The 26,073-nt window shown below is 37.3% G+C and overlaps 1 protein-coding gene across 1 annotated transcript in view; it reads right to left on the bottom strand.

Annotated features, from left to right (window-relative positions):
• Positions 1–26,073, bottom strand: part of LOC140142103 (cubilin-like) — a 167,333-nt gene that overhangs the window by 67,955 nt on the left and 73,305 nt on the right. Inside the window, 17 exon segments of the mRNA XM_072164062.1 lie at positions 502–664; positions 1,852–2,036; positions 4,365–4,401; positions 4,403–4,534; positions 5,303–5,484; positions 6,307–6,472; positions 7,692–7,873; positions 8,871–9,027; positions 12,407–12,588; positions 14,025–14,188; positions 14,868–15,054; positions 15,578–15,708; positions 16,176–16,404; positions 17,467–17,638; positions 18,734–18,915; positions 24,329–24,488; positions 24,889–25,082. Coding sequence (XP_072020163.1) covers positions 502–664; positions 1,852–2,036; positions 4,365–4,401; positions 4,403–4,534; positions 5,303–5,484; positions 6,307–6,472; positions 7,692–7,873; positions 8,871–9,027; positions 12,407–12,588; positions 14,025–14,188; positions 14,868–15,054; positions 15,578–15,708; positions 16,176–16,404; positions 17,467–17,638; positions 18,734–18,915; positions 24,329–24,488; positions 24,889–25,082 — 2,805 coding nt within the window.

Below are 26,073 nucleotides of genomic sequence, written 5' to 3'. Positions count from 1 at the left end.
GAATCAACATGAACAAATGTTATTATGCCACATATGTATACCACATGGCTAAAATAATCAAGAAACCGTCTAATTAGTACATACAGGCTATATAAGTTTGTGCATGATTGGTCAATAGTTGGGCATAAACAATGTTAATGCCCGGCATTCCAGTTGTAAACAAGCTGTGCTAGAACCCATGGACGCTCACGAGTTGGATATGCGCATGTATGCTTGTGCGCTATTTAAGCAAAGCACGAACAATGTATGCTCATTGTACATGATGTTTGCGCATCCAAACACGATGGAATGTATGAGCAAGTAAATGTTTCTCACAACTGGCGATAAAAAAACTTTAAAAAACAATGATTAGGAAATGGTATTTTGTAGTTTAAAATGATTGTATTTGTACTTGTAGAGGACAATAAAAGCACACAGAATGTTGCATATGTATGGACGGGGTTCATTCATATATTTTCATGACTAATAGATTGTTTATGCCCTTGTTTTCAAATAACTTACCAGATATATAGTTAGCATTGAAACCACTCCTGCTGATACTGCCATCAGCTCTCATTCGGATATACATTTGGTTTCCACTGGAAAAGTATGAGGGTGGACTGGGTAGTCCTGCTCCACAATCTACCAACAGAAGTGGAGAGTTTTCATTTGGACCATCATAAACCTATTTGAACAAACAGAAGAAATTAGGTAACGCATGTTTACATTCCTATCATTTGATTGATCTGTCTTGTCAGTTTGTTTATTTATTTTATTTGGAGGTCTGATCAAACTCTCTGTTTTCTACCCTAAATAGCAAATTTTGGCTTTGAATTAGTTGACGATGATGTGCTAGAGGAATACATTTGTGACATTAACAGTGCCAACACAAAGAAGTAAATTAAGTATGGCTGGAAGAATACCTTTTACAAGAATATATATTGCAAATGCGTCAATTGAATAGAGGCTACAGCCCATGACACTTACACTACCAGATTCCTGTTATACAGCTGCCTGCACAGGTACTATAGTACCAGTGTAGTACTAGTACAGTACCACTGTTGGTGGATCCTATGCAGTATCAGCATTGGTACTGTGTAGGTACTCATGTGTACCAGTCAGGTACCTTGGCGGCGGTGTACCTATGCAGGCAGCCACAAATGAACCTGGGATCTTCGGATCATCAGATCGATGCTCTATCAACTCAGCTAACAAGTCAGATAGAGAAGAGTAGTGATGTTATCTATAGGCCCTCAGTTCAATATCCATCCTCATCTTCTCATCAAAGAAGCTTTCAGAAAGAGGTTAGGAAATCATTCCGAAATCAAAGGCCTATAGATAATAACATCACTGCCCTTCTCTATCTGACTCATTAGCTCAGTCTTCTCTGACTCATTAGCTGAGCTAATGGGTCTATCTAACTCATAGCTCAGTTGGTAGAGCATTGGTCTGGTAATCCGAAGGTCCCAGGTTCAAATCCTGGTTGGTCAGTGAAAGTTTTTCACTGGCTGTCATTTATGTATGTGGAGACCTTTCTCATATTTAATTCCCCAAAAAGTTTAACTTTATTTGTCTGCCTTATAAATGGTTATTTATTAGTGTTGGAAATAAGCCACAATTTCCAAGTTTAAGGGGCCTTTGCTAATATTAACAGGCTTGCGGCCAGAGAGCTTGCTTTATTTTCAAGACATGTAAATATCTTACACGGAATGTCTTTTGGAATTAGCAGGAGAGAATTAAATAGCTCTTCTGGAGCCTTTAAGGAGAGCTGTTTAGAGCATTTACAATAGAATGTAAGCAGAGAATGGTCAACTAAGGAGGGCTAAAAATCACTCTCCTAAATTAGATTCAAAATACAGTTCCTGATCTTACCTTGACATAGTCATAATAACAAGAGCTGCCGGAAGCTTCCAGATTAAAGGCCAAGAAGGTAATATTGATACTCTTGGTGCTGTCTACTGTTATCAACCATGTGCAGTCTGTATTATGGTCATAATTATTTGGGTAATTGTGCGAATGGATATTACCTGTTGGAGTGGAGAAGTTACCCCCACAACCTGAAATTAAATAAATTCCACACAAATATTAATAACCACCACACAAGACCTAAATAAAGCAGACACCATTAAAAATAAACACATCTTTTCTCAACTTATTTGGATGACTTAATTACATAACTCTTTCATAGATTGTTATACAGTGGAAACTCATTATAACAAAGTAATGTCAGGGACAGAGAAATTAGTTCTTTATATCCAAATTTTGTTATATCAGGGTTGTAAAAACAATAAATAACAAAAGAATTATCTTGGTTCTGGAAAAATAATTCTTTATAACAGGGGTTTTCTTGTATCAGATTTTGTTATATGGAGGTTTTACTGTATTAACTTTTAGAAATAAAATGTGTTGCAGCGATACTTAGCGATTTTTAGATTTTTTAAAACATTTTTATCACTAATTATTTCCAGACCCTGGGGCAAAACAAAAAAAAACCTAAAAACTTGGAAGGCGATTTTTGTGACTCAAGAATGGTTCAATATTCGGAACCGCTGCATTGCACAGCACATAGAGGACCTGACCAAGCAACAGATACTGAGTGACAATTTTGCATCTTCAGATCCGCCAATTATAGCTTAATGAACGTGTATTACTTGTTGGGAGAGAAATTAGACAAAATAAAGCACACACGCTGATGTTGATGCGTCTAATGCAAGAGCCCCTGAAGGGGGGAGTGCATTAGACGCATCAACATCAGCGCAAGTGCATTATTTTGTCTCATTTCTCGAGCAGCAATAAATGTCAAGTTTATTAATCTATTTCATACACGAAGAAAAAAAACACATGATTTTTACTTATTTTATATAACAAATTATCACTAAAAATGTTGGAAAACAGAACCAAATCGTCGGCAGAGTGCTACACTATCGTAAGTGCAGTTTGGACAGTTTTACAGGAGGAGCATTTTGTGTTTAAGCGTAGCCGTTTGTTTCAAGTAGCCATAACATGACATGGGAATGTAAAGCAATTTGATTTTAATAATATAAACTATATAAATGGTGTTAAAGTTAATAAATCAATGAATTATTTACTGATTTAGATGTCGTAAGTGCCACATACGATAGTGTTACACTCAAATTGAAATGAGTGTAGAGTGCAACACTATCGTATGTGCCACATATACGATAGTGTTGCACTCAAATAGAAATAAGTGTAGAGTGCAACACTATCGTATGTGCCACATCTGATAGTGTAGCATTCATTGCTAAATTAGGATATGCATAATATCGGCTCAAATATCCAATATTTTGTCATTTTATGTTTCTTAACAAGTGTTAATTTATTTTGGCACATAATATTTACAATAGCAAGACACCTTTTGCCGTAATGTTATCTCTCAAGATTTCTTACTGAATCTAAAACTAAAAACACCGGATTTATCGTCTCTATTACAAGTCATGAGAGCTATGAACTTATAGCCAGCATGATGATAACGCATACAGCCGTCAGTGTTACAGCCAGTGGTGTGTTAGAGACTGTTTTGCACTTACGATGGTGTAGCATTCCGTGATTTTGTTGTTTAGGCCCAATAAAGTAGCGTATGTGGCACATACGATGGTCTTGCAGGAAATGAAAAACAAAATTAGCGTGCAAGACTATCGTAAGTGGCACATACGATAGTCTTGCATGCATCAATTAAAATTGCATTGCACTTACGATATTTTATTTGATTAATTAAAAAATAATTAAGCAATTTTGAAACTTAAAACCTGGTTTAAAATGTGCGTTTTTATATGGCCTTCCCTAATTCGTAAAAATCTCATTTTGGCCAAAAATGTCACTTACGATAGTGTAGCACTCTGGCGACGAAATATAAATGCGTCAACCCGCCCGAAAAATGAATCAATCTCTACGCGGCCTTGAACGCTGTGAATCACTCTTGGCGTAATGCAGCGGAGTGCACAATATACACAAGCAATGCATGTTTCGTACTTTTCTAACAGCTTTTCTGATTGGCTGCTTTGATATAGGAGTGTATGAAATCAGTATAGTGGGCTGCATGGTTAGATCAATTCACCTTACATTGGACACGTATATTGCATATCATATGTCATATTACATTCATAAAATGACAAACATCCCACTGAGGTGTATCCAGGCTTGCTTTAGGGAGCATGCACCCTCACCCTGGGTAGGTGCTTATGCAAAATCTTTAAAAAATCAGTCTATTTTGGGGCTATTAGGAGTCCTGTGGACACCCCTGATCCCAAGACTTAAATTCACATCACACATCAATAGCACAGCACCTATAAACATCTTGAGAGGAATGCGATTTGTAACATACCTTCTTTTTTGAAAGACAAGGCTTATTTAGTTGTGTTTCTTACCTCCATTTACAGATTGCCATGTGGCATTAAAACCTCGATCCATTAACAGATGCATCAGTAAAAAATCTTATGAACATTTCGTTTCCTGTGGTAGATACTTGCTGAGGTGATGTTTGAGTATGGCATACTTGTGCTAACTGCAACCCATCTGTGTCATGCCCAGAATACACCTAATTGAAAGGCAAATAAGAAACAATCAAATTAGCTCAATTAGTAAGGCGCTCAGTATAGACGCTAGTGCGCGCGTGAAGGGGCGAGTATGAGCCCCCACAGTGTCCTTATTTTATTCTTGTGGGAAAAAGTCACCTATAACCTGACATTCAGTTCTTCCAGTCATCTTAGGCTATTTAAATAAAGGCACTTAATTTAATGCCCACATGAACAGATGGGGGATGGCATTATAGCAGGTAGACAGGAAGTCTGGAAAAGTGACTTCTGGCACAGCGGGTAGTCTCCGGTGTATTTCAATTGGAAATGTGGGATGCATGTCCAAATATTCTAGCAAATTTTGTTGTTTTTTTGCAACTTTGTAGCATTATTGTAAGAGTTTCTATTGACAACTTTTTTTTCTGTCGGTAAAAATTTAGTTCTTGAAAACATACTAGAAAAGCAGAATCCCCCAATGTTTAATGAATTAGCCAATTACATTTGTAGTAATTTTGATGAAATTTGTCAGAAACGTTCCTATCTGTTAGCATTAATGTATCACATCTACTGATCACTTGGTGGTCTTGTTATGGCGGCGCCCATGGGTCACATGGGCATCAAATTAAGTGCCTTTTATTAAATAGCCTAGGATGTCTGTCTTCTAGACAAAGAACTTGCTGCGAATTGTCCCGATGTACCCATATGAAACATGGAGAGCTGATCCTAATTAAAACAGTTTGCCCATGAAGGGAGTACTTTTTGTTGTAATGTACTACTGGTCTCTAACCTACCTGCAATGCATCATATACACATTCATGTGCACTTTCTACATCCAGTTCATGTATAGTTAGCACGATTGAATGACCGTATGAGACTCTTATAGTCCAATGACACTCTCGTCTATGGCCATACAGATTTGGGTAGCCTGGACTGTTCAGTTGTCCTGAATCTGTAGTGAAATCAGCCCCACAACCTGATGAAAAATAATGACAATACAGTATTAGCAGGAATAAAAACAAGCACCAACATAAATTTCTTGAAACTACCGTATTTATTCCAATAAGCGCCCAGGGCACTCATCAAATATGATTTTGAGTCAAACTTGGCCTTTTAAAGGCATTTACAGGTGGTTATTGTGAAGTATTTTTAATATCTATACATCTGCCCACTATGAAATAGCGTCATAATTTAATTTTGGTGCACATTTTGGATACTTTTGATGCTCAATTTCCCATATGCATGCATGTTAAGTCACTCGATAGGTAAACTTATTGGAAGAATTTTGACCACATTGGATGGGCGGTATAATTTCAACAAAATTGAAAATGACTGGACTTTTGTCACCGAGAACAATAACTGTGTAGTTACATTATATACCTGTTACTTGAGACAGGCCCATGTAACTCCTATACCAGCACAATGTAAGAAGTGGAGACATCACCGCTATTGCACAGGGTTAACCTTATTACTATTAGAAGCAGAAAAATGACGCTGCCACAGGACAGGTTACATAAGCATTGCCTGTGATTAAAGACTTAGCTGAAAATGACATCACTTGACAATGGCAAAAAAGGTGGATCTCATGAATATGCTAATTGCAGAAAAATAACACAGCCGCAAGCGTCAGTACATCGTAAACTGACTTCACTGTCCTCACATCAAGTTGCCTAGTTGCGACTCCGATTGAACAAGCTCAATACCTGTGATAATCAAGGATAAACTAGAACCATACACCGGTGTGTTAATGACAGAAACACTCAAAGAATTTTTTTATGAACGTCAATATGTTTCTTACCCCAGGCAACATAGGATGCTCTAAATCCAGCACTAGCAACAGAGCCATCAGAGTGGAACTGCACAGCCATTAAATTGTCTGTGCTACTATATGCTAAACCATCAACATTAGGTGAGCCACACAGGGTATCCAATACAGTTGTAGATGTAGTTTCACCATCATATATCTATAGAAAAACAAAAATATTCTATATGAAAACTTCTGGAAGTTCTAGTCATAGAGATACCAGAATGAAAAAGCTGTCTGTGCTACTGTAAGCTACATCATTTATAGCAGATTCAACCCATCATGGGACATTTTTTAAACAAATCCAGGCTACCGGGCGTGGGCGATCATCATGCATATCACGCTAAAGACAAGGTACAGATGATTGCCAACAGGAGCCTGGATTTGTTGGTAAAACGTCCCATGACATGGCTTGAATCTGCTATAACAATTGATTTTATATATTAGTACTGTTATCCCCTGTTTGTTCATGCAATATGAAAAATATCACTGGTTTGAGGTTGTATCACATGAGGCCGCAGACCAAGTGTGATACGACCTCAAACTAGTGATATTTTTTGTATTTTTATTTTTATCATTCAGTAGACATGATGAATAAATAAATAAATAAATAAATAAATAAATAAATAAATAAATAAATAAATAAATAAATAAATAAATAAATAAATAAATAAATAAATAAATAAATAAAATAAATAAATAAATAAATAAATAAATAAATAAATAAATAAATAAATAAATAAATAAATAAATAAATAAATAAATAAATAAATAAATAAATAAATAAATAAGTAACATTTACAGTTTTCAGTAATAGCTGTTGGTATTGTCCAGGTCTAGAATCAAATAAAAAATTAAACATTATGTAAATGTTTTGTTCGAGAACTTCATAAATGATCACATCAAACAATAAATAAGTAAGTAACATCTACAGTTTTCAGTAATAACTGTTGGTATTGTCCAAGTCTAGAATGAAATAAAAAATTAAACATTATGTAATGTTTTGTTCGAAGACTTGATAAATGATCACATCATACAACCGTGACCATAAGTTATTGTGAAATGTGCCCTGTGTCTGGCATCATGGTGCATCCCCAGTCTCAGGCCTCCATTCACAAGACTTACACAGCAGAAAATATTTTAACCAAATGCTTACAATTTTTAACAAATCGGGTTGTTTAAGTGCCAGGCTTAAACAACTATATAAAAACTTGCACATTTAAACCTGGCAATTCAACAATCGAGTTGTTTAAAATATTTCTTACTGTGTAAGATTAATTGTGACATTGATTTTGAAACACGCTCCTCACATACAATACAAACTTTGACAATCATAAACACAGGAGCCATGTAACACAGCCATGACATACAATACAAACCTTGACATAGTCATAAACACATGAGCCATGATTCTCTAGTGCCAGATTATTAAAAGTGATGTTGATTTTGTTTCCTGCTGTGGTTTCAATGATCCATAGACAGTCGCGATTGTGAGGGTGCGGCAGTGGGAAGTTTGGGCTCGCTATGACACCTGATCGGGCTGTCAGACGTGTGTTGCAACCTGTAAAAATAAAACCAAGTATAGTTTTATATAAAATGTTCCTGCTCTTGTTGAATAATCCACTTATAATCAGTGTGTGGTAGAAATTGATGGTTGGCTTACATCATTTCTGGCAGAAAGTTTTGATCGACGGAAAAAAAAAGTTATCGACGGAAACTCTTACAATAATACTACAAAGTTGTAAACAAATTACAAATTTGCTAGAAAATTTGGACATGCATCCCACGTTTCCAATTGAAATACACAGGAAGACCACCCATTGTGCCAAAGGTCACTTTTCCAGACATCATGTCTAGACGCTGTAATGTCAGCACCCATCTGGTCACGTGGGCATTAAATTAAAGTGCCTTTATTTAAATGCCCCAAGACGACTGATTATGGAGACCCATTTGAAGTTCCAGAATCTTTGGCTAAATTTACTTCCATATACTCCCAAAATTTGTATGGTTAGCAATGGGGTATTCCAGAAATTGTCCACACATTCCCCAAAGATGATATTTAGATTTCATACACCTTTCCCCCTCAATATTGGTTGGGAGTTCCCATCAGGAAATGTCAAAATTTAGGATTTCACATAGCTCTTTGGTATAAATGTATATAATCCTAATTCCGAAATGTACCCCCTAAATTTTTGGCTTGGAAACCGTAGGCCTACTGTTAATGGGTGGCTTGAGAAATCACATATAATTTTGCGAAATTACTCATGGAAAATCCCATATTTTTTTTTAATTGAACCAAGCCCGCGACATTCCGGAGGACAGAAAATGTGACTCTTGTGCTAAGGTCCTGACACTCGTCATTCATAACCGCATACAGTGTGACCCGCGCCCGAGACTAGCACAAGAGTCACATTTTCTGTCCTCACATCGGTATAGGCGGTTTGCACGTTAATTGTACGGAGTGTCTTATCTCATTGTATAAGATCTTTGATTGAACCTTGACATCTGGGGGGGGGGGTGGAAAATAGCCTGGAATAGTCCAATGGTTGTGTACTTACTTGTTACATAAGCTGCATGGAAACCCCTCCCTGTAACTGAGTAATCTGTTCTCATTTTGATTCTCATGTTGCTGCCACTAGATGTCAATGGAGCCGGTAGTGTAATACCACAGTATGTGCCTAACAATGGGTCTGTCTCTTGGGGGCCATCAAATATCTGTTAAAACAAACACATATCAAAGTAGGTAAAAGAAGTTCAAGTCTTTTTCATTTAACTGAAGGTATTAATATTGTGTATTTTCCAGAGTTTACAACAATAATCAAAGATACATTTGTATAATCATATGTACTCTTCAAAAGGTCTGCTTGAATTTGACTAGATAATCCTAGAACAACAACATAAGATGTCACTAGAGAAATGATGTTAAATTGGACCTGAATGGTGTGAAAAAGTGAGTCAAATTTGACATGTTTTGACCAGAAATCTAGTGAGATATAAGAATCTAGTCAAATTTGAAAAGACCTTTTTAAGAATGCATTATATGTAATTATGCCCATCCCCAACACCAAAAACATCCCCATTTTCATCTCGTTTTCAGTTGGTAATGCCTGTTTAAGTGCTTTTGCAATTTTTTGCTGTTATAAACAATACCACTGAACAAATTTTAATCTTTCCCTAGAGCAGCCAGCGCACATATATGTTAAAAAAAACCAAAGTGCATCTGGCCAGATTCGAACCGGCGACCTTCATAATACTAGCACAATGCTCTAGCCAACTGAGCCACAGAGGCACGCTGAACTAAGTATACTATCCTGTGGCTCAGTTGGCTAGAGCATCTTGCTAGTATTACGAAGGTCGCCGGTTCATAATCCGGCCAAATGCACTGGGTTTTTTTGTCAACGTTTTTTGTGCACTGGCTTCTCTGGGGAAAGATTAAAGTTTTTACATGTTAAAACAGTGGCATGATCGACGGGAATTATATAAATAAACAGAATTTTTCACCAGGTTTGCAGTCGCAAATAATAAAGGAGACAAGTAGAATCGAACCCAGAACCTCAGGTTTACGCGACCTGCGCCTTAACCACTGGGCCACAGGAGCTTCATGATTAGGCTGGTTGAAATTCGAACCCATAAGTGGTCACTTAAACTTATCTCCTCCCCGCAAATAGCCCATAGTAGCTAGGGCTGTAAATGCGAGAAATAAATTGCCATTCTCCCTGTGAGGAATTAAAGTTTTTCATCCTATCAACCCACTAAGTATAATAACTTAACCATTATTTTCAAAGTTCAAGTAAGTATTGCCTTCAATCTGTTTCAATTTCTTCTGCTTGTTTATTATTTACAAACAGATTGCATTTGGGGTTTGAGCTACACCAATTTCTCATGCCTATAAATGTTGTCTTACTATCAGAAAGCTCACCCTTACCATAAGTCGAGGCTAAATAAGCCTTACCTTAGCCTCAACTTGGCCTCGATATCTTTTGAGGCTAAAAATTAACCTCAACTTAGCCATCGAGGCTAAGAAATTAACCTTCTCGGTGACAAGGCTAAGAAATTAACCTCGTCTTAGCCTGAAATGTTTTTGAGGCTAAAAAATTAACCTCGTCTTGGCCTGCTTTAATTTTGAGGCTAAAATTAACCTCAACTTTATTGAGGCTATTATTAGCCTCAAAAATATGGTCACATGATAGGTCAGAGGTCACCAACTGTCAGGGAGCAGACTACTGTATGCTGCTCAGAATTGCCAATAATTTTGAAAAATTAACAGTTTAAAGGGTATTTTAGGCTTTTTTACTGGTGCCTAGTTCATGGGGAGCATGGCAACCATATCTCTGGAAGAAAAATCAGCTTTTCGTAAGTTTCAAAGTATGTATTTTATTGCTTCTTTTTCATCAGGAAATATGGCCTTTTTGAGGTTGTCGAATTCAGCAGACATGCATGTATTGTAGTCTGCAGACATGTATACTGCAGTTTGATGCTGGCTGACCCTGGTGAAAGCGTGTTACTGCACTGATGTTGTTAGGGTGTTATGTTAATTGATGTTTGGGGATGTTTGTACTTTAAATTGGGGGTGGGTTATTTAGAGAGTTCAAATATGGTGAGTTAATGTTGTTGGGAAAGTTCAAATAATGAAATATGATAGGTTGTCATATTGGAAGTGTTATGTTAAGTTGGGATGAAGTGGTGTGCATGCAATATATGTCAATGTATTGGAGATGTTTCTACTTTGAAGTGGGGGAGGGTCATCTGGAGAGTTCAAGTGTGGTGAGTTTTCACCTACACCCGATTTGAAAGAGTTATATGCGGGAGTTCTATTTGGTAAAAGTTGAGATGTGGACATGTGGTAGGGGATGTTTGTACTTTTAAGTGGGGGATGGTCATTTTGAGAGTTCTTATGGTGAGTTGTCACCTTCAGCATATTAAAAGAGTTGTTTGGTGACATTGGGATATGGTGTACGTGTCATAAAGATAAACTCTTCCAATACGCTAAAGGTGACAACTCTACAAATTACCCCTCCCACTTCAAAATACAACTGTCCCGTAACATTGACAGCACACCATATCCCAACTTTACAAATAAAACTTTCCAATACTAGTATGCTCAAGGTGACAACTTGCACCATATTGGAACTCTTACCAAATGACAACTCACCATAGTTGGATTTTCCAATTGACAACTCACCATATTGGAACTCTCCAAATGCAACTCACCAAATAACCCTACCCCCACTTCATAACACCCCAAAATTATCAGTAACACTTATCACCTAGCTGGATCAATAAATAGCCCAACCGTCCCTGCATGCATGTAATGTTTAGCCTAAGTAAAATAGCCTCAAATTATTAGCCTTGTCTTAGCTTAGCCTCTAAATATTGCGAGGCTTAACTAATTTAAATAATTAGGCTAATTTTCAGGCTAAGACGAGGCTAAGATAAGGCTAAGACGAGGCTAGTTATTTACGAGGCTAATATTACGAGGCTAATTATTTGAGGCTAATTATTTGAGGCTTATCTAATTTGCATAATTAGGCTAATTTTCAGGCTAAGGTGAGGCTAAGGTAAGGCTAAGGCGAGGCTAGTTATTTCTGAGGCTAATATTACGAGGCTAATAATGCGAGGCTAATGATTTGAGGCTAATGATTTGAGGCTAATTATTTGAGGCTAATTATTTGAGGCTTATCTAATTTGCATAATTAGGCTAATTTTCAGGCTAAGGTGAGGCTAAGGTAAGGCTAAGACGAGGCTAAGGATATGAGGCTATTCATGAGGCTTATTTTCTGAGGCTAAGTCGAGGCTTAGATAAGGCCTCGACCTTTGGTAAGGGCAGTCTCCCTCTTGTTTAGCCCTAACAACAGTAAATACCACAAGGTTAACCACTGCACATGCATGCATCTCACATGATGCCATGACATAATCACACAAAGTCTAAAATATGCATGGATCGCTGGCCGGGCCGGCGAAACCCCCACATGGCTATCTGTCTGAGGTTTTGTGTGCTTGGCACGCAAGGATCCTAAGGTTTGAGATACATTATTTTATTCTCCATGACAAACCAAGATGGTGTTATTCTGGGCCCAATCTCTATGGATTTTACCTTGACATAGTCATAATAACAGCTGCTGTGTCCTTCCATGTCCATGTCAGCAAATGATAGGATAATACTGCTACCCTCAGATGCAGTTATAAGCCAGAAGCACTCAGCATTATGGTGGTATGGGTTGGGATAATTAGGTGAAGCAAAACTTCCTGTGGGTGTTGTCAGAGTTCCTCCACAACCTGGGCAGAAAGAAAAGGCACAATACTATCAATAAGTGGAGGCAATAGATGAGGCAGACCATGAGAGACTATGAGAGTGATATCATCTCCAGACATAACTCCTCATGTATTTACTGAATATAGAATAGTCTAGGATATAAAATTATGGATGGAATGACTACATTCCTTGAGCCAACGTCCTCTTGAACTGTGACAGCTTAGCTTAGCTTAGCTATAGGTGGATCGCAGGGTTGCAAGACTTTTTTCCCACATGTCAACTAGTACAGTGGGCATCAAAAGGCTATACAACTCCAGCTATGACGACTATCTGAAGGTCAAAATCTGAATAAAAACTCACACCCAGCAAACACAACTAGAACTACGCGGCTTGTAATTAAGGTGGCCCCCACACAAAGGTGAGTAAATTACAAGGTTTAATAAGGTAAGGTTTGAAAATACAAATAATATGGAATATGCAAATAAGCTCATTAATATTCATAAACATGCCAAGTTTATGGATATCAATAAGATTAACATAATAATAATTATATGTAAATAAAATAGTCTAAGCCACATTTTTTGTTGAGTTTTTCTTTATTTAGGCCCTATGTTATTCTGGTCCACAAATTGTGACACTTTTCCCTGTTTGTAGCCAAGCTCTTTTTGAGGGTTTTTAAGCTTTCAATTGTTCAAGGCGTTAAGTAAATGAATTTACATGTACCATCAAACTTTATTCAGAATCCTGTGGGATGAAAAAAAAACATCACAAGCCTCATGTATTTCCATTGCAATACAATCCAAAATGGTTATTAGGGTTAGGCTATACATTAAGGCTATTACAGTTAAGGTAAATCCAAGGGTTAATGTTATCAGCAACGCGGAAAGGTTCATTAAAGTCAGGCTCATTACCTTCCCCCACCCCCGGTTCACTTGGGATATTATTTGGTACACATACTCATCACTAGGGTGCAATTTCAACCTGTTTTCGATGTTAAGGGTCACTTATTCACAGGCTGTTTGTCATCTGATACAGATATGGTTTTGGAGATGGTAGGCCTTCTCAGGTACACAAGTAATAAACCAAAACAAAGAAAATGAGTGCAATGTAGTTCCGGTATATTCTCTTTATACTCATAGTGAGACTATTGTCATTACACATTAAGCCATTTAGGGGTCCGTTTTAGTGTTTTATGACATTTAGGTGTAAAATTTCTAATATCTTACACCGATAAGGGGTGAAATTTGCTACACATGAATATGCCATTTAGGGTCAAAAGTTGAGATGCTCCTCTCCTGATTACAGTTGTCATTACTGTATTCAGCAGTTGCCCAAAGTTGCTTCCAGCAGCTCCAGCAGTGGTGCCACGGTGAGGGGTGCAATTTCGGCAAATTTTCCGGTTCCCCCATGCTCCACCCCACCCAGATAAATGCACCACCACTGAGCTCCGACCCCTTACCTGTTGCAGTTGCGTCAAACACAATGCGGAATCCTGTGCGTGAAACAGACCCATCAGTCCTAAATTTCACATACATTCTGTTGCTATGGGATACAAATGTTGATGGAGTGATAGTTGGGCCACAGTATCTACCAATGAGGGGTGAGTTGGCAAAACCTCCATTCCTGGGAACAAACAAAAACAACAAAAAACATATCTCTACTTTCCTACTTTTATAGAATTTTGGATCAAATGGATTAAAAAGCTATTACCCCCATTATGCCTATACTCTGATCAGCTTATAACAGACGGGATTCATAACATTGTCTATTGATATAGAATAGCGTACACACAGCTGGGCGTAGCACCTAAGCGAATTGTGCTTTGCGTGACTGACGTGCATTTGTGAATTTATGCAGGTGTAAGTTCGGACTTAATTGACTCGTGCAGTAACAAAAAACAAATAATTCTTGACTATTAAGATCTGATCATAGTTTAGTTTGCGAGTGTCAAGAACAGGTAAGGCTAAAAATGTTATGTCTTAAACATGTTAAAGCCCATGGCAGTTTCAAAAATAAATGAGGAATGCGGTTTTTTTTATAAGATTTTTTTAAAACTTAATTTTGAATAAGATGTCATTTTGCGAGTGTGGTTCATTTACACAACTGAAGTACAAATATCAATTGTTCTATAAAAAAAGGAAATAAAACATGAAGTTGCCAAACCATTTTTAGCCTAATGATGACTCCAAATAAATACACTATGGGACAAACATGAATACTCCACATTGCCTCCATTCCAGAGTAAAGTTGGCAAGTAGTCTCGATTGTCCTGTATATATTTCTGTGACATCATCAGACATACCTTATTTCTACATAATCAAATGGACATCCATTTCCTCCCTCCAAAGAAAAGCTGGTAAAGTTAAATTGTACAAGTATGCCTGCATCAGCATTGATAGTCCATACACATTCTCTATTATGTGGGTAATTCTGTGGGAAGTTTGGTGATGTTATGATTCCTGTATCACTGTATATCTGTCCACCACAAACTGCAATATAATACATGAAAATATACAATAAAACATTAATTACCCAAATTTCACATAGATTATAAACGTTTACTGTTCCTGAAACCATTTTGTGGTTGGAATTACCCAGAGGTCTATGTAAAGGAGAGAGGAGAAAGGATACATTTTCTCCAAAAAGGCTTGAGGTCATCTAAATAAGGGAGACAGAAATGGTGCATACTATCAGAATGGTCGACTGCAGATCCGTCGGATAACGCTTTTTCAATGGGAAATGAACTTTGCTGCTTGGATGATGTCACGATGAGGTTAGCATTTATTCCATATTAAAAAGCGTGTTCCGACAGATCTGCACTCGACCGGCCTCCTATATACTAGAAATCAAACTGAATATTCAATTGGAAAAGATTTGTCTTTGAGAATTACTCTTTTTGACTGATTTAAAAGATTGACAATTCAAATATTGGCAAAAAGATTGAAACATCAATCTTTGATTGAACATTCAATGGAAAAAATTAAGAGAGTAGACTTGTGCAGATAGACTCACTCGTAGATGCATCAAGTGATATGTAAGATGCTGTAAATCCCTCTCTTGCAACACTGGAATCTGTGTGGAAGACTACTGTCATGAGGTTACCTTCAGTAGTTATAGTATGAGGTGGTGTGCTCCCACAATATCTAAAAGAAGCAGAGAAATTTACATGACAAATGAGATTTATATTGCAGTCCCCCAATATCTGCAAGTACAGAAGTAATTGTAGCAAAGTTCAAAGTTGAATATGTCGAAAATAAGGTTTGTTATGTCGTAAAGATGTGTGCATACATATCAAAAGGATGCACTTGTCGGCTGCAACATGTCTCTTTTTGAAAAATAGTTAATAATAAATACCAGACTCATCTTAAGTGGCGGTCACTTCAAATCATCCCCAAGTCACATGGTTTAGGAATACAGAGAACATTCATAAACCATGTGACTTGGGGATGATTTAAAGTGTCACCTTTGAAATGATATACTATGTCACTTTTTGCAGGGAAGAGATAAATCTGGCAATGGTACAGGTAAAATATGATAAACTCATTTTTGTAAAATAAAGTTGCGTCCTTCTTCCACTCAGGTATTCAATTGATATTATCAATAGACTTACCTTCCAAGATCACCGTCATGCGATGTAGTAGAATTGTCATAAATCGCCACATAATCATAATTACAACTGGAATGCGACTCCAAATTAAATGCATTGAACATGAGTCTTATAACACGTCCTGGTTCAACCTGTATGGCATAGACACAGTGTACTCCATGTGGGTAAGTATCAGGGTGCAAGGGGGAACTGAACAGTCCTGTAAGCTCTGTGTACAGCCCACCACAACCATCTGCAAACAATCACATTTTGGCATGAGAATTAATTATAAGAATATCAAACCATTTTGATTGCTATGTTCGCCCATTGAACTAGTTTTGCCATATGCGAGGAGAGCCTCGAACTGGCGACATGCATGAACGGGAATTGAATCAGTCATATAACATGTGTACTCCAGACGTTGGTTCTTTTGTGGAATTGAGCTTTTTTGATATGTACGGGGGTATCCAAAAGTTTTATGTACATTATGGTCAAAAAATGGTTTCATAAGTATGTTTACTTCCTTTACAGGTGCCGCTAGATGGGCAGTAGGCGCATAACCTGTAAAATGGTAAAAATTGACGCACGCTGCATGATTAAGTTCCTGCATTTGAAGGGTTAGGCCTACAATGCTCAGAAAATCTATAATGAAATGAAAGCTATCTACGGTGATGATTGCCCATCATATGGCACTGTTGCTTTTGAAAAAGGAATTTCCAAACTGGCCACATGTCCCTCACAGATGAGCAAAGAAGTGGATGTCCATCACTTTCGAATGATGCAGCCTCAGTGAAGAAACTCAAGAAAGTGGAGGATCTTATCATGAAAAGGTTATGCGCCTACTGCCCATCTAGCGCCACTTGTAAAAAAAAAGTAAACATACTTATGAAACCATTTTTGGACCATAATGTACATAAGGACCAGTGATTACACTGACAAAATTTCAACAATATAGCTCCTTCCCTTCTGGGTGATGTCAAAAACTTTTGGATACCCCCTCGTATGTGCTTTGTAATGTTTTTTATAAATACAAGCAATGAAAATCCAGATTTGTAAACCCCAACTGCATTTTTGATGGATTTTATTCCACTATTTCACTTGTGTTAGCAATCACGTCGCATCGCATTGCATATTGTGCAATTTGTTAACGCACAGATATGCTATGACTACACAACGCTTTCGATCCGCATGCACCGTACAAGGCTATTGCATTGACCAAGGTAAGCCAAACACTGTATGGCTTTCAAAACAAAAGGGACTTGAATGGACACACATTCTGTAAATTTAAATTCTTGTAACAATTTGCTATCCTTACTTGGAAAAGCGTCAATAAATTCATAACTAGCTCTGAATCCATGGTTGGCAACATTTCCATCTGTGGAAAACTTGAGGTATAAGCTGCGTGCAGTGCCAATGATTGGTTGTGGTAATGCACTGCCACAAAGAGTAGAAATGAGGGTAGCATCTGATGTGCCGCCATCACGGACCTATAACATGAAATCAAATCAAATAATTATGTACAGCTCAATGTCCATTATCCCGATCTCTTTTATAAAGTCCTCTGTGTTATCAAGCCGATTGATCTTTAAAGAAAAAACACAACTGTGCATGCTCTATGCCACAGGAATCCTGTTGTAAAATCTGTCACTTTTTTCATGTATTTTTCAGTCATCACTCCATAAGGTTGACGTATGAGGGCAGCAGTCTATACAACAGCACTGAACAACACTCAACAGCACTGAACAACACTCAACAGCACTGTGCGGGGGTGTGAGTGACCACAGATAAAAAAAGTCTGAAAAAGTCTTGAAATTTGGAAAGCTCCTATACTTTTGTACAAAGGAAGTGCAGAAAAAGAGTTAAAAATCAAGATCTAAAAATCTGAACTCTCACACCCCTGACTGTGTAATTCTCAAATATTGACCAACCTTCCTTATCCAGACATCCTTTCTACAGAATTCTCTGTTATCCAGCTGAGTGATCTTTCCATGTGGGAAAACATTTCTGCTTTGCATTTTGCACTCTGAATCTTTTTTCTTTTCAGACCATCTCGTTAATAGCACTGAGTCAAGGCAAAGATATCGATGTCTTACAAACACATTTCTGCACTGTTTTCTGCCACTACAATTTTTTTCCCAGAGTGTTTTCCGCAACAAGAACAAAGCCCCAAACAAATCCAATCATATAAGTCAAAAATTGAGAACCTAAAAATGTAAAGTCTGGCATAAACATATTACTCAACAGGATTATGTACTCCTCAGATACCATATTTTTCATTGTAATATCACCCTACATCAATTAATCTTTTGTTGTCTCAATTTTAATGGTCAGTGGTTGGATTCGTCATGGCAGGATAAAAGAGGTTGTGCAAGAGTGGTCATCCCCCTACTTTGGCTTTTCCTTAACTTTCCCCTCCTCTGAACTAAAAATCACACTTTGTCCAAACCCCCAGCCTTCAACAATACAACCATACATTATTCTAATCTGTAAATTAAATATTTTGTAAATAAACTTGAAACAGTAAAATTCAAAGTACTATCAAACAACAAAACAACAAAACAATTAGAATTAACAAACCATACCTCTAAAAAGTCAAAAGCACAGTCTGCATGACCTTCTATGTCAAAGGTTATGAAGGTCAACTGAACAGACAATCCTTGTTCTGCCGTGATGACATATTCACATTCTTTGTTGTTTGGATATGGATCTGGGAAATACGGTGATGATACTTCCCCTGGTGCCTCGGTGAAAACGCCACCGCAGTCTGCAAAAAAAAGAAGTGAAGAATCAAATAAGAATTTAAAAAGTTTCCGCCAAAATAATCTCATGCCCAATGGCTAAGTTCATACCTCCATTCAATAATCATAACTCAAAAGTTGGCCTCAGTTAAGGAGTATGAGTTTTTGTAACCTGACACATCATTACTCATTTATATTGGTTATATTGGTTAAAGAATTGAATACATAGTCAGGGGGATCCATGTTGAGAAGCTTATATCGTAGGGGCCTAACTTTCTCATCCAAACTGCATTAAAAGCAATAAATCATCACAACTATCTTATACTACAATATTGATGTGGGATCGTACATCATGGTCCAACTTTTAAGAAATGAGGTTGTGTACATATAATAATTATAAAGTCTCCACAAAAAGTAACTCATCTGTTATAAATACACCTATAGCTTCAGAACTAATCATTGTTTTCACAATATATTTCAACATAAAAAGGAGGATGATTTATTTACGCATATTTTGATCTACCAAAAAACTTTTCAAAACGTAAAAAGCGGACAAATTTTAAAAATCTTCCCTGTGTGGCTTTTCACCCTTTTTTAAACTTGGTCCCATTTATGAAAGTTTTAAAGACCCATACTGAAGTCATCTATAGGCTACTTGTTGGTTTTCTTAGTTGTCAATGTTTATTTTGTAGAGCAAATGAATTAATGTTCGTATGCGTAATTGAAGTTTTTTTCAGTATAGGCGTTATAATGTATTTTGTAGCAAATACTCACTTTGTTAAATTCTTCATCGTCATGTAATGATTCTCGCCTTATGTACAGATGTACGGCCTATATGTAGCAGGTTGACACACAGTCAATTTGCTAAGTATATATATAATAATACTCTACTACTCTTTATGATCACGCAATATAATAAAACATAAACCTTGAAATGTTTTTTGATAATACATCTGTAGCCTCGTCATATTGCACCGCTTTGAACAGTCTTAAACCTATAAGAGTACATTGTTGCATGTAAAAATTAGGACTCATTCTTCATGTTAATACTACTTTACTAAATGGGACCAAGTTTAAAAAAGGGTGAAAAGCCACACAGGAAAGATTTTATAAACTTTGGCCGCTTTTTACGATTTGAAACGTTTTTTGGTAGATATTAATTCTTTTTTGAGGTAAAAAATATTGGCGCTAAGTGGTTCTTTGTAGCCATGCGAGGTGAACTAGTTGGATATCCATATTTCGCGGTTAATGGTGCTTTGTAGCCCTCTCATGGGCAAACTAGTTGGATATCCATATTTCGGGGTGAGTGGTTTTTGAAGCTCGAGGGCAAACTAGTTGGATATCCATATTTAGCGGTTAGCGGTTCTTTGTAACCCTGGGTAAACTAGTTGGATATCCATATTTAGCGGTTAGTGGTTTTAACGACCCGTAACCACCGTCCAATCAGCTGCATACCGCATCCAGCTATTTTATTTATCAAAATACTAGTTTTTTAATGCTATGGGGTTAACAGAATTATTAAAAAAATTAATAGCTGAACCCAATAGTTCAGCCAAGGACTGGAAACGACATATTGATGACTTTATATAGAGTGTATTCAATAACCCCAAGGCGGAACGAGAGTTGCTAAGTAACCGCTATCCGAACCATAAACACACATGCATGATCAGACAACGAGTATTCAATTTCCTCATAGCATCCCACGTTGTTCACACGTCAGTCGAATTTGGCGGTGTTGGTTTGTTAGCCCTCCAAGTTATAACATCGTTCACTTTTTGTTGAACATTGTATGTGAGCCTCGCTGTAATAACATAAAGATCAGTCTGATCAGTGTGATATCACAGAGCAGACCCTTGAGAGGCACTTGGCTCATTTGCATGGCAGTCGGACTCTCCATTGTATTTGATCATTTGTGTATGGAGTGCAATGGCGACCCGTCATTGTATTTGTTCATGTGTGTATGGAGAGCCACTCTTGGAGCCCATGGGACTTAGGCTAGGTCCTCAGTTAGAGTCAGGACGCTGTATGTACTAGAAACGCCCATTCTTGATTCTGCGTTCATTCAATGTTAGCATTAAATTATTGTTCGGCTGCCCAGCGTAATGGAAAAACCTGAATTTGTTACATAAAAAGAAATGAAAATTAAAAAGGCAAGGTTCCACCTGAGTACATATTAAATGGGTGTAGAATTTTTTTCAAATATATATATGAATTTAGACAAACATACGGGATATAATGAACCTTTGACATGACGCCATGATGACATGATTTTATTAGTCGTTTTATATATCACCTATACCGTGTATCATAATACCAGTATTTGTAATTTTATATTATATAGAACTAATATTTTGCATCATAAATCGCAGTTCATATGCACAGACGATTACTAATCTTCACGACTTCAAAATAACATCAGAGAGTTGATATTCTTGAGAGGGCACTCTATTCACGTATTTTCTTTTCCAACGCTAAAAGATCACTTAATTTTGGTGGTTTGCAAATGAAAAGTGTCCGCACTATCGATTGATTACGTAACTGTTATGAATAATTTATTAGGTTTTTCAATGAAATCGCCTCGACCCATTAATACATATTATCTGTATTATCAAAGTAATTGGAATAGCAATACGATGAGTTCACTGAACTACGCCCTAATACTGATGGAGTTTTAATGGCGCTAATCCTCTCCATACACAGATGAACAAATACAATAGATGAAGGTCAACACGTATGACCTCCTATGTGACATGTTATATGTGATGTACAAAAACCGGAATATCATAAAGATCAGTATTCGTTTGTGCATATGAACTGCACATTTACGTTGCTAAATATTACTCATTATATATAATGACAAATATTGGTATTATGACAATACGGTATATACATTGTATATAAAAGCGACTACTAGATCCTACTATCATGGCGTCAGGTCAATGTTCATCATATCCCGTATGTTTCTTAAAATTCATTCATATTTGAGACAAATTGCTGTGCCCATTTTATAGGTGCACAGGTAGATCCGTGTTTTTTTTTTTCATTTCCTTTTAATGAAAGAATTAAGGTTTTCCACTGCACGGGGGCCACAAGGTTGATACTAATTTTAATGCTATATTTTCAAAACGAATACGTGTTCCCGGTTGGCTCTATAGCGATTTCACAGAAAAGGTATTTCTAGTGCAATGCAGCGTCGGACTCTAGCTGAGAGCGTAGCCTAAGTCATTACGGACTCCAAAAAGGGCTCTCCATACACAAATGAACAAACACAAAGGAGGGTAGTCTCCTCCGTGATTAGCTTGATTTCGATGGAGCGAAACCAAATTGGCTACGGAGGAGACGGGTAATTTTGCCATGCAAATTTTTCAGTGTCGTAGCCCTGATAACATGTTACAAAGCAGGTAATAGGTGCTGGCCTTGTCCTATTGTACTTGTTCATTTGTGTATGGAGAGCTCACTGACCTGTTAATAGAGGTCAATGGAATAGCTTCTTTATGGGGCACCTCTCCATCGGTTTCAGGGCGCAGTTCATTGAACTCAGCGGGATTCTATTGCAAGTGCTTTTATATTATTACAAAACGGATCGTGGTTCCCAACCCGTCCCGGTGTTCAAATGGACCCCAATGGAAATAAGCTTCAATAGAGGCTTTCTTGAGTTATCCAGGGTTGTCAAAACCCGAACAATCAAAACAAAAAGTTATTGCCTTGACAAACCTAATAAATAATTCATACCAGGGATGAATAAATCCAGGGGTGCGGACATATCATTGGTCGCAAACCACCGGGATTCGATACAAGTTTGCGTTGTAAATGAATGCGTGAATAAGAGTGTCATCCCCTTGGCGCGATATTTGATTTCTGAATATACTCAAGTTGCCGTTGAAAATGCCTAAAAATCATCAAGATATTGCAATACTGTCTAAAGTGATGTAAAATTGTGGCAAATTTGTATGATTTATCGCACATAATTTCTGCGTAGCGTGGAGAATCATTTACATAGGATTTTGGAGAAAAAATGTGATAATTTTAGGGAAATATAGAATGGCGGAAGAAACAAATAAAACATTTTCCTGGAATGTGTAGACCATACTCTTTCTGTTCCTATTGATTTCTATACTGAAATAATTCTTAAAATGAAGTTGTTGGATGATTTTAGTTGGCATTTCTAGAACGTAAACATGTAGGCAGATAGTAGAGAGGGCACTCTATTCACGAGATTTCTTTTCCAACGCCAAAATAGCACGAATTTTGGTGGTTTGCGAGTGAAGAGTGTCCGCACTATCGATGGACTACGTAACTGGTCAATAGGTTTTTGTAAATGAGCTAGTATTAGTGGGTAAGCTGTACATCTCTTTTGCATTGTTAAGACAACCACGCTAGGTTTTTCGATCAACGTACTATGCGTGTTTGGTCAAGCGAGGATAATTTGTAAAGCAGCAAGTAATGGTGAGGATGTTGCCCTTTTAACTACTTCTGACTTTTGATTTAGCCCAAAATGAATCAATAAAATCGTGTATAAGATATTTGTGGGGATATTTGGGCGCTATTACAACAATTTAAATAAATGGGCACTTCTGGGTTGGATATATTATAGACTCTATAGAATTTAAGTATGATATATTTTCGATGGTAAATATATTTTCACTTTCAAAGTTTGTAGTTTTCATAATTGCAATTTCTTAATATTATATAAAAGGTGAGAATAAGACTATAAATGTAAGAGTATGGGATAATTTTGATTGTTAATAAATGCGGCGCCGGGTAGACATCAGCAATATCAGGGATTGCGCGATTCTTGCAGTAGCTTTTATGAATAGAATACAATAGTGGATACAATAGCGGATACAATAGCGGAACAATAGAGCTCTCTTACGGGCAAATAAACCTCGTCGCGTTTTGCTAAATTTCACTTCTTCTTTTTCATGAACTAGCCGTTATTTTTTTAAACTTGTGGCAAAACTTCGACCGAAGTTTTTAATACCAAATTTTGTTCAATATTAACAATACAGCAGTAGTTTGAAAGAAAAATACCCGAATATAATAGTTGCAGTTATTTGTATTTATTTGAAGTGCAAAGATAATGGTGGGTTTACGTGCTACAGTGCTGGCAAAATAACCATTGATCGCTGCAACTTTTAAATTCAGGTATTTTTCTTCAAAAGCACTACTGTGTTGTTAATAGTATTGGACGACATTTGACAAATGGGGTATCAAAATGCGTGTAAATAAATCATCCTTCTTTCTATGTTGAAATAATGTGAAAACAATTATTAGTTCTGAAGCTATAGGCATATTTATAACAGCTGTGTTACTTTTTATGCAGACTTTATATTAGTACACTTACATGTTGCATAAGTAGCTCTGAATCCACCCTCACTGACAGACCCATCAGATGGTTGTGTACATAAGTATATAATAATTGAATATTAGTAGACTTACATGTTGCATAAGTAGCTCTGAATCCACCCTCACTGACAGACCCATCAGATGAGAATTTCAGCCATAAGGTGTTGCCAGATGATCTGAAAGGAGGTGGGATACTGTCTGAATGACAATAACGTCCAACAAATGGTGCGCTTGCATCAAACCCATCACGTACCTGAAAAAAAAAAAAAAAGAGTGATAAAATAATTCTCAGAACTCTATGATGTATGCCACAGTGTGATACATTTGCCTCTCCTTGGCTCACATTATGTCCAATTTTACTATCCAATTAGAGAGCTGGGCAGGGCCGGCCACCATAGCTACAACCCTGGTTGCATATCAGATAAGAAATTGGAGAAATTTCAGAAATAAGAACAACTGACAAACAACCATACATCACTAAAAGTATTCAGCTATATTGACTTTCTGAGTCAACCGGCACTAAGCGAAATACATTGACTTCCCCTCCCATAAGCTTTGCCCTGCAAGGTCTCTACCAAATACAAAAATATACAATGTAGCTATTTTTGGTCCCTCTGATTTACTTAGTCTTTCCCACTGAAATATGTGCTTACCTCAAGATAGTCATACCCACAATCGATATGCTCCTCTATGGTAAGGTCTGTGATTTCAAGCAAAATAGTGTCCGATTCTTGAGGCACCTGTATGGTCCATATACAATCAACATCATGTGGATATGCGTTCGGAAAATTTGGAGAGATGATGATGGCATTATCATCTGTGAACACTCCCCCACACCCAGGTGCAACTGTAGTATGAAAAGAGTAGAAGGATATTATGAGACAAAGTATACAGTCTTCATTTTTACAATATACACTGCAACATTCCTATTTTTTTTATAAAATGCCAGAGTGAACAGTAGCCCATGAGGAGTGACACAGGTCAAGAACTTATAAAGGCACATAGGCACTATAAAAGACAACCACATGGGCCAATCAGTGGTACACAGCACCTTCATGTGGGGGGTTGCTGGCCCCCTCACCCCAGATACACACCTAAGCAGAGCAGTGGGGTTGTGCACTATACATGACCTAAACTGAAAGCATCCTGAGATTCAGAACAGTTCGGGCATCCAGATGGCAGACGATACCTCTCTGTCAAGGATAGGGTGGTCAGTAAGTGCTTTAGGTTACACCCCTCACTACCCTCTCTATTGCAGCCATATGCACATACACACCAAGTAAACAGTCACCAAGATATCTGACTGGTACACACAGAGTACCTATAGAGTACATACCAATGCTGCTATTGCACATGACCCACCAATAGTTATATTGCACTGGTACTACACTTATGTTCCCCTAGTGTTGCAGGCAAGTACCATGGCAACAGTGTACCTGTGCCGGCAGCTGCAGTAGGAATCTGGTTGTGTAACTATGAATATATATTCAGATCCCACATTCACATCATGCACTCTTTGATATATTTGTGCAAAAATAACACCTATATGTGCAACACTGGTCCAATTCAAACTGAGCAGCAACATACCTACAAAATAAAAATTGAAAACTAACTGAATATACCCATACACACCTTTTCCTTTTGCCCAGGAAAATTGTCCCCTGGTTAGTATGTTGCAAGCAGTATGTGTTGACATAGATTCAACTATAATAGAATACCGAATAAAAAAGACTAGTTTGCGTCCGACGTCACGGCAAAGGCTGATTGGTTACTGACCTGCACAGTATGGCATTTTTGGTCTGGTAGACAAGACGTCATACGCAAACTAGTCTTTTTAA

The sequence above is a fragment of the Amphiura filiformis genome, chromosome 20 (genome assembly GCF_039555335.1).
Source record: "Amphiura filiformis chromosome 20, Afil_fr2py, whole genome shotgun sequence".
NCBI classification, from domain to species: Eukaryota; Metazoa; Echinodermata; class Ophiuroidea; order Amphilepidida; family Amphiuridae; genus Amphiura; species Amphiura filiformis.
This window is presented reverse-complemented; position numbering and strand designations above follow the sequence as displayed.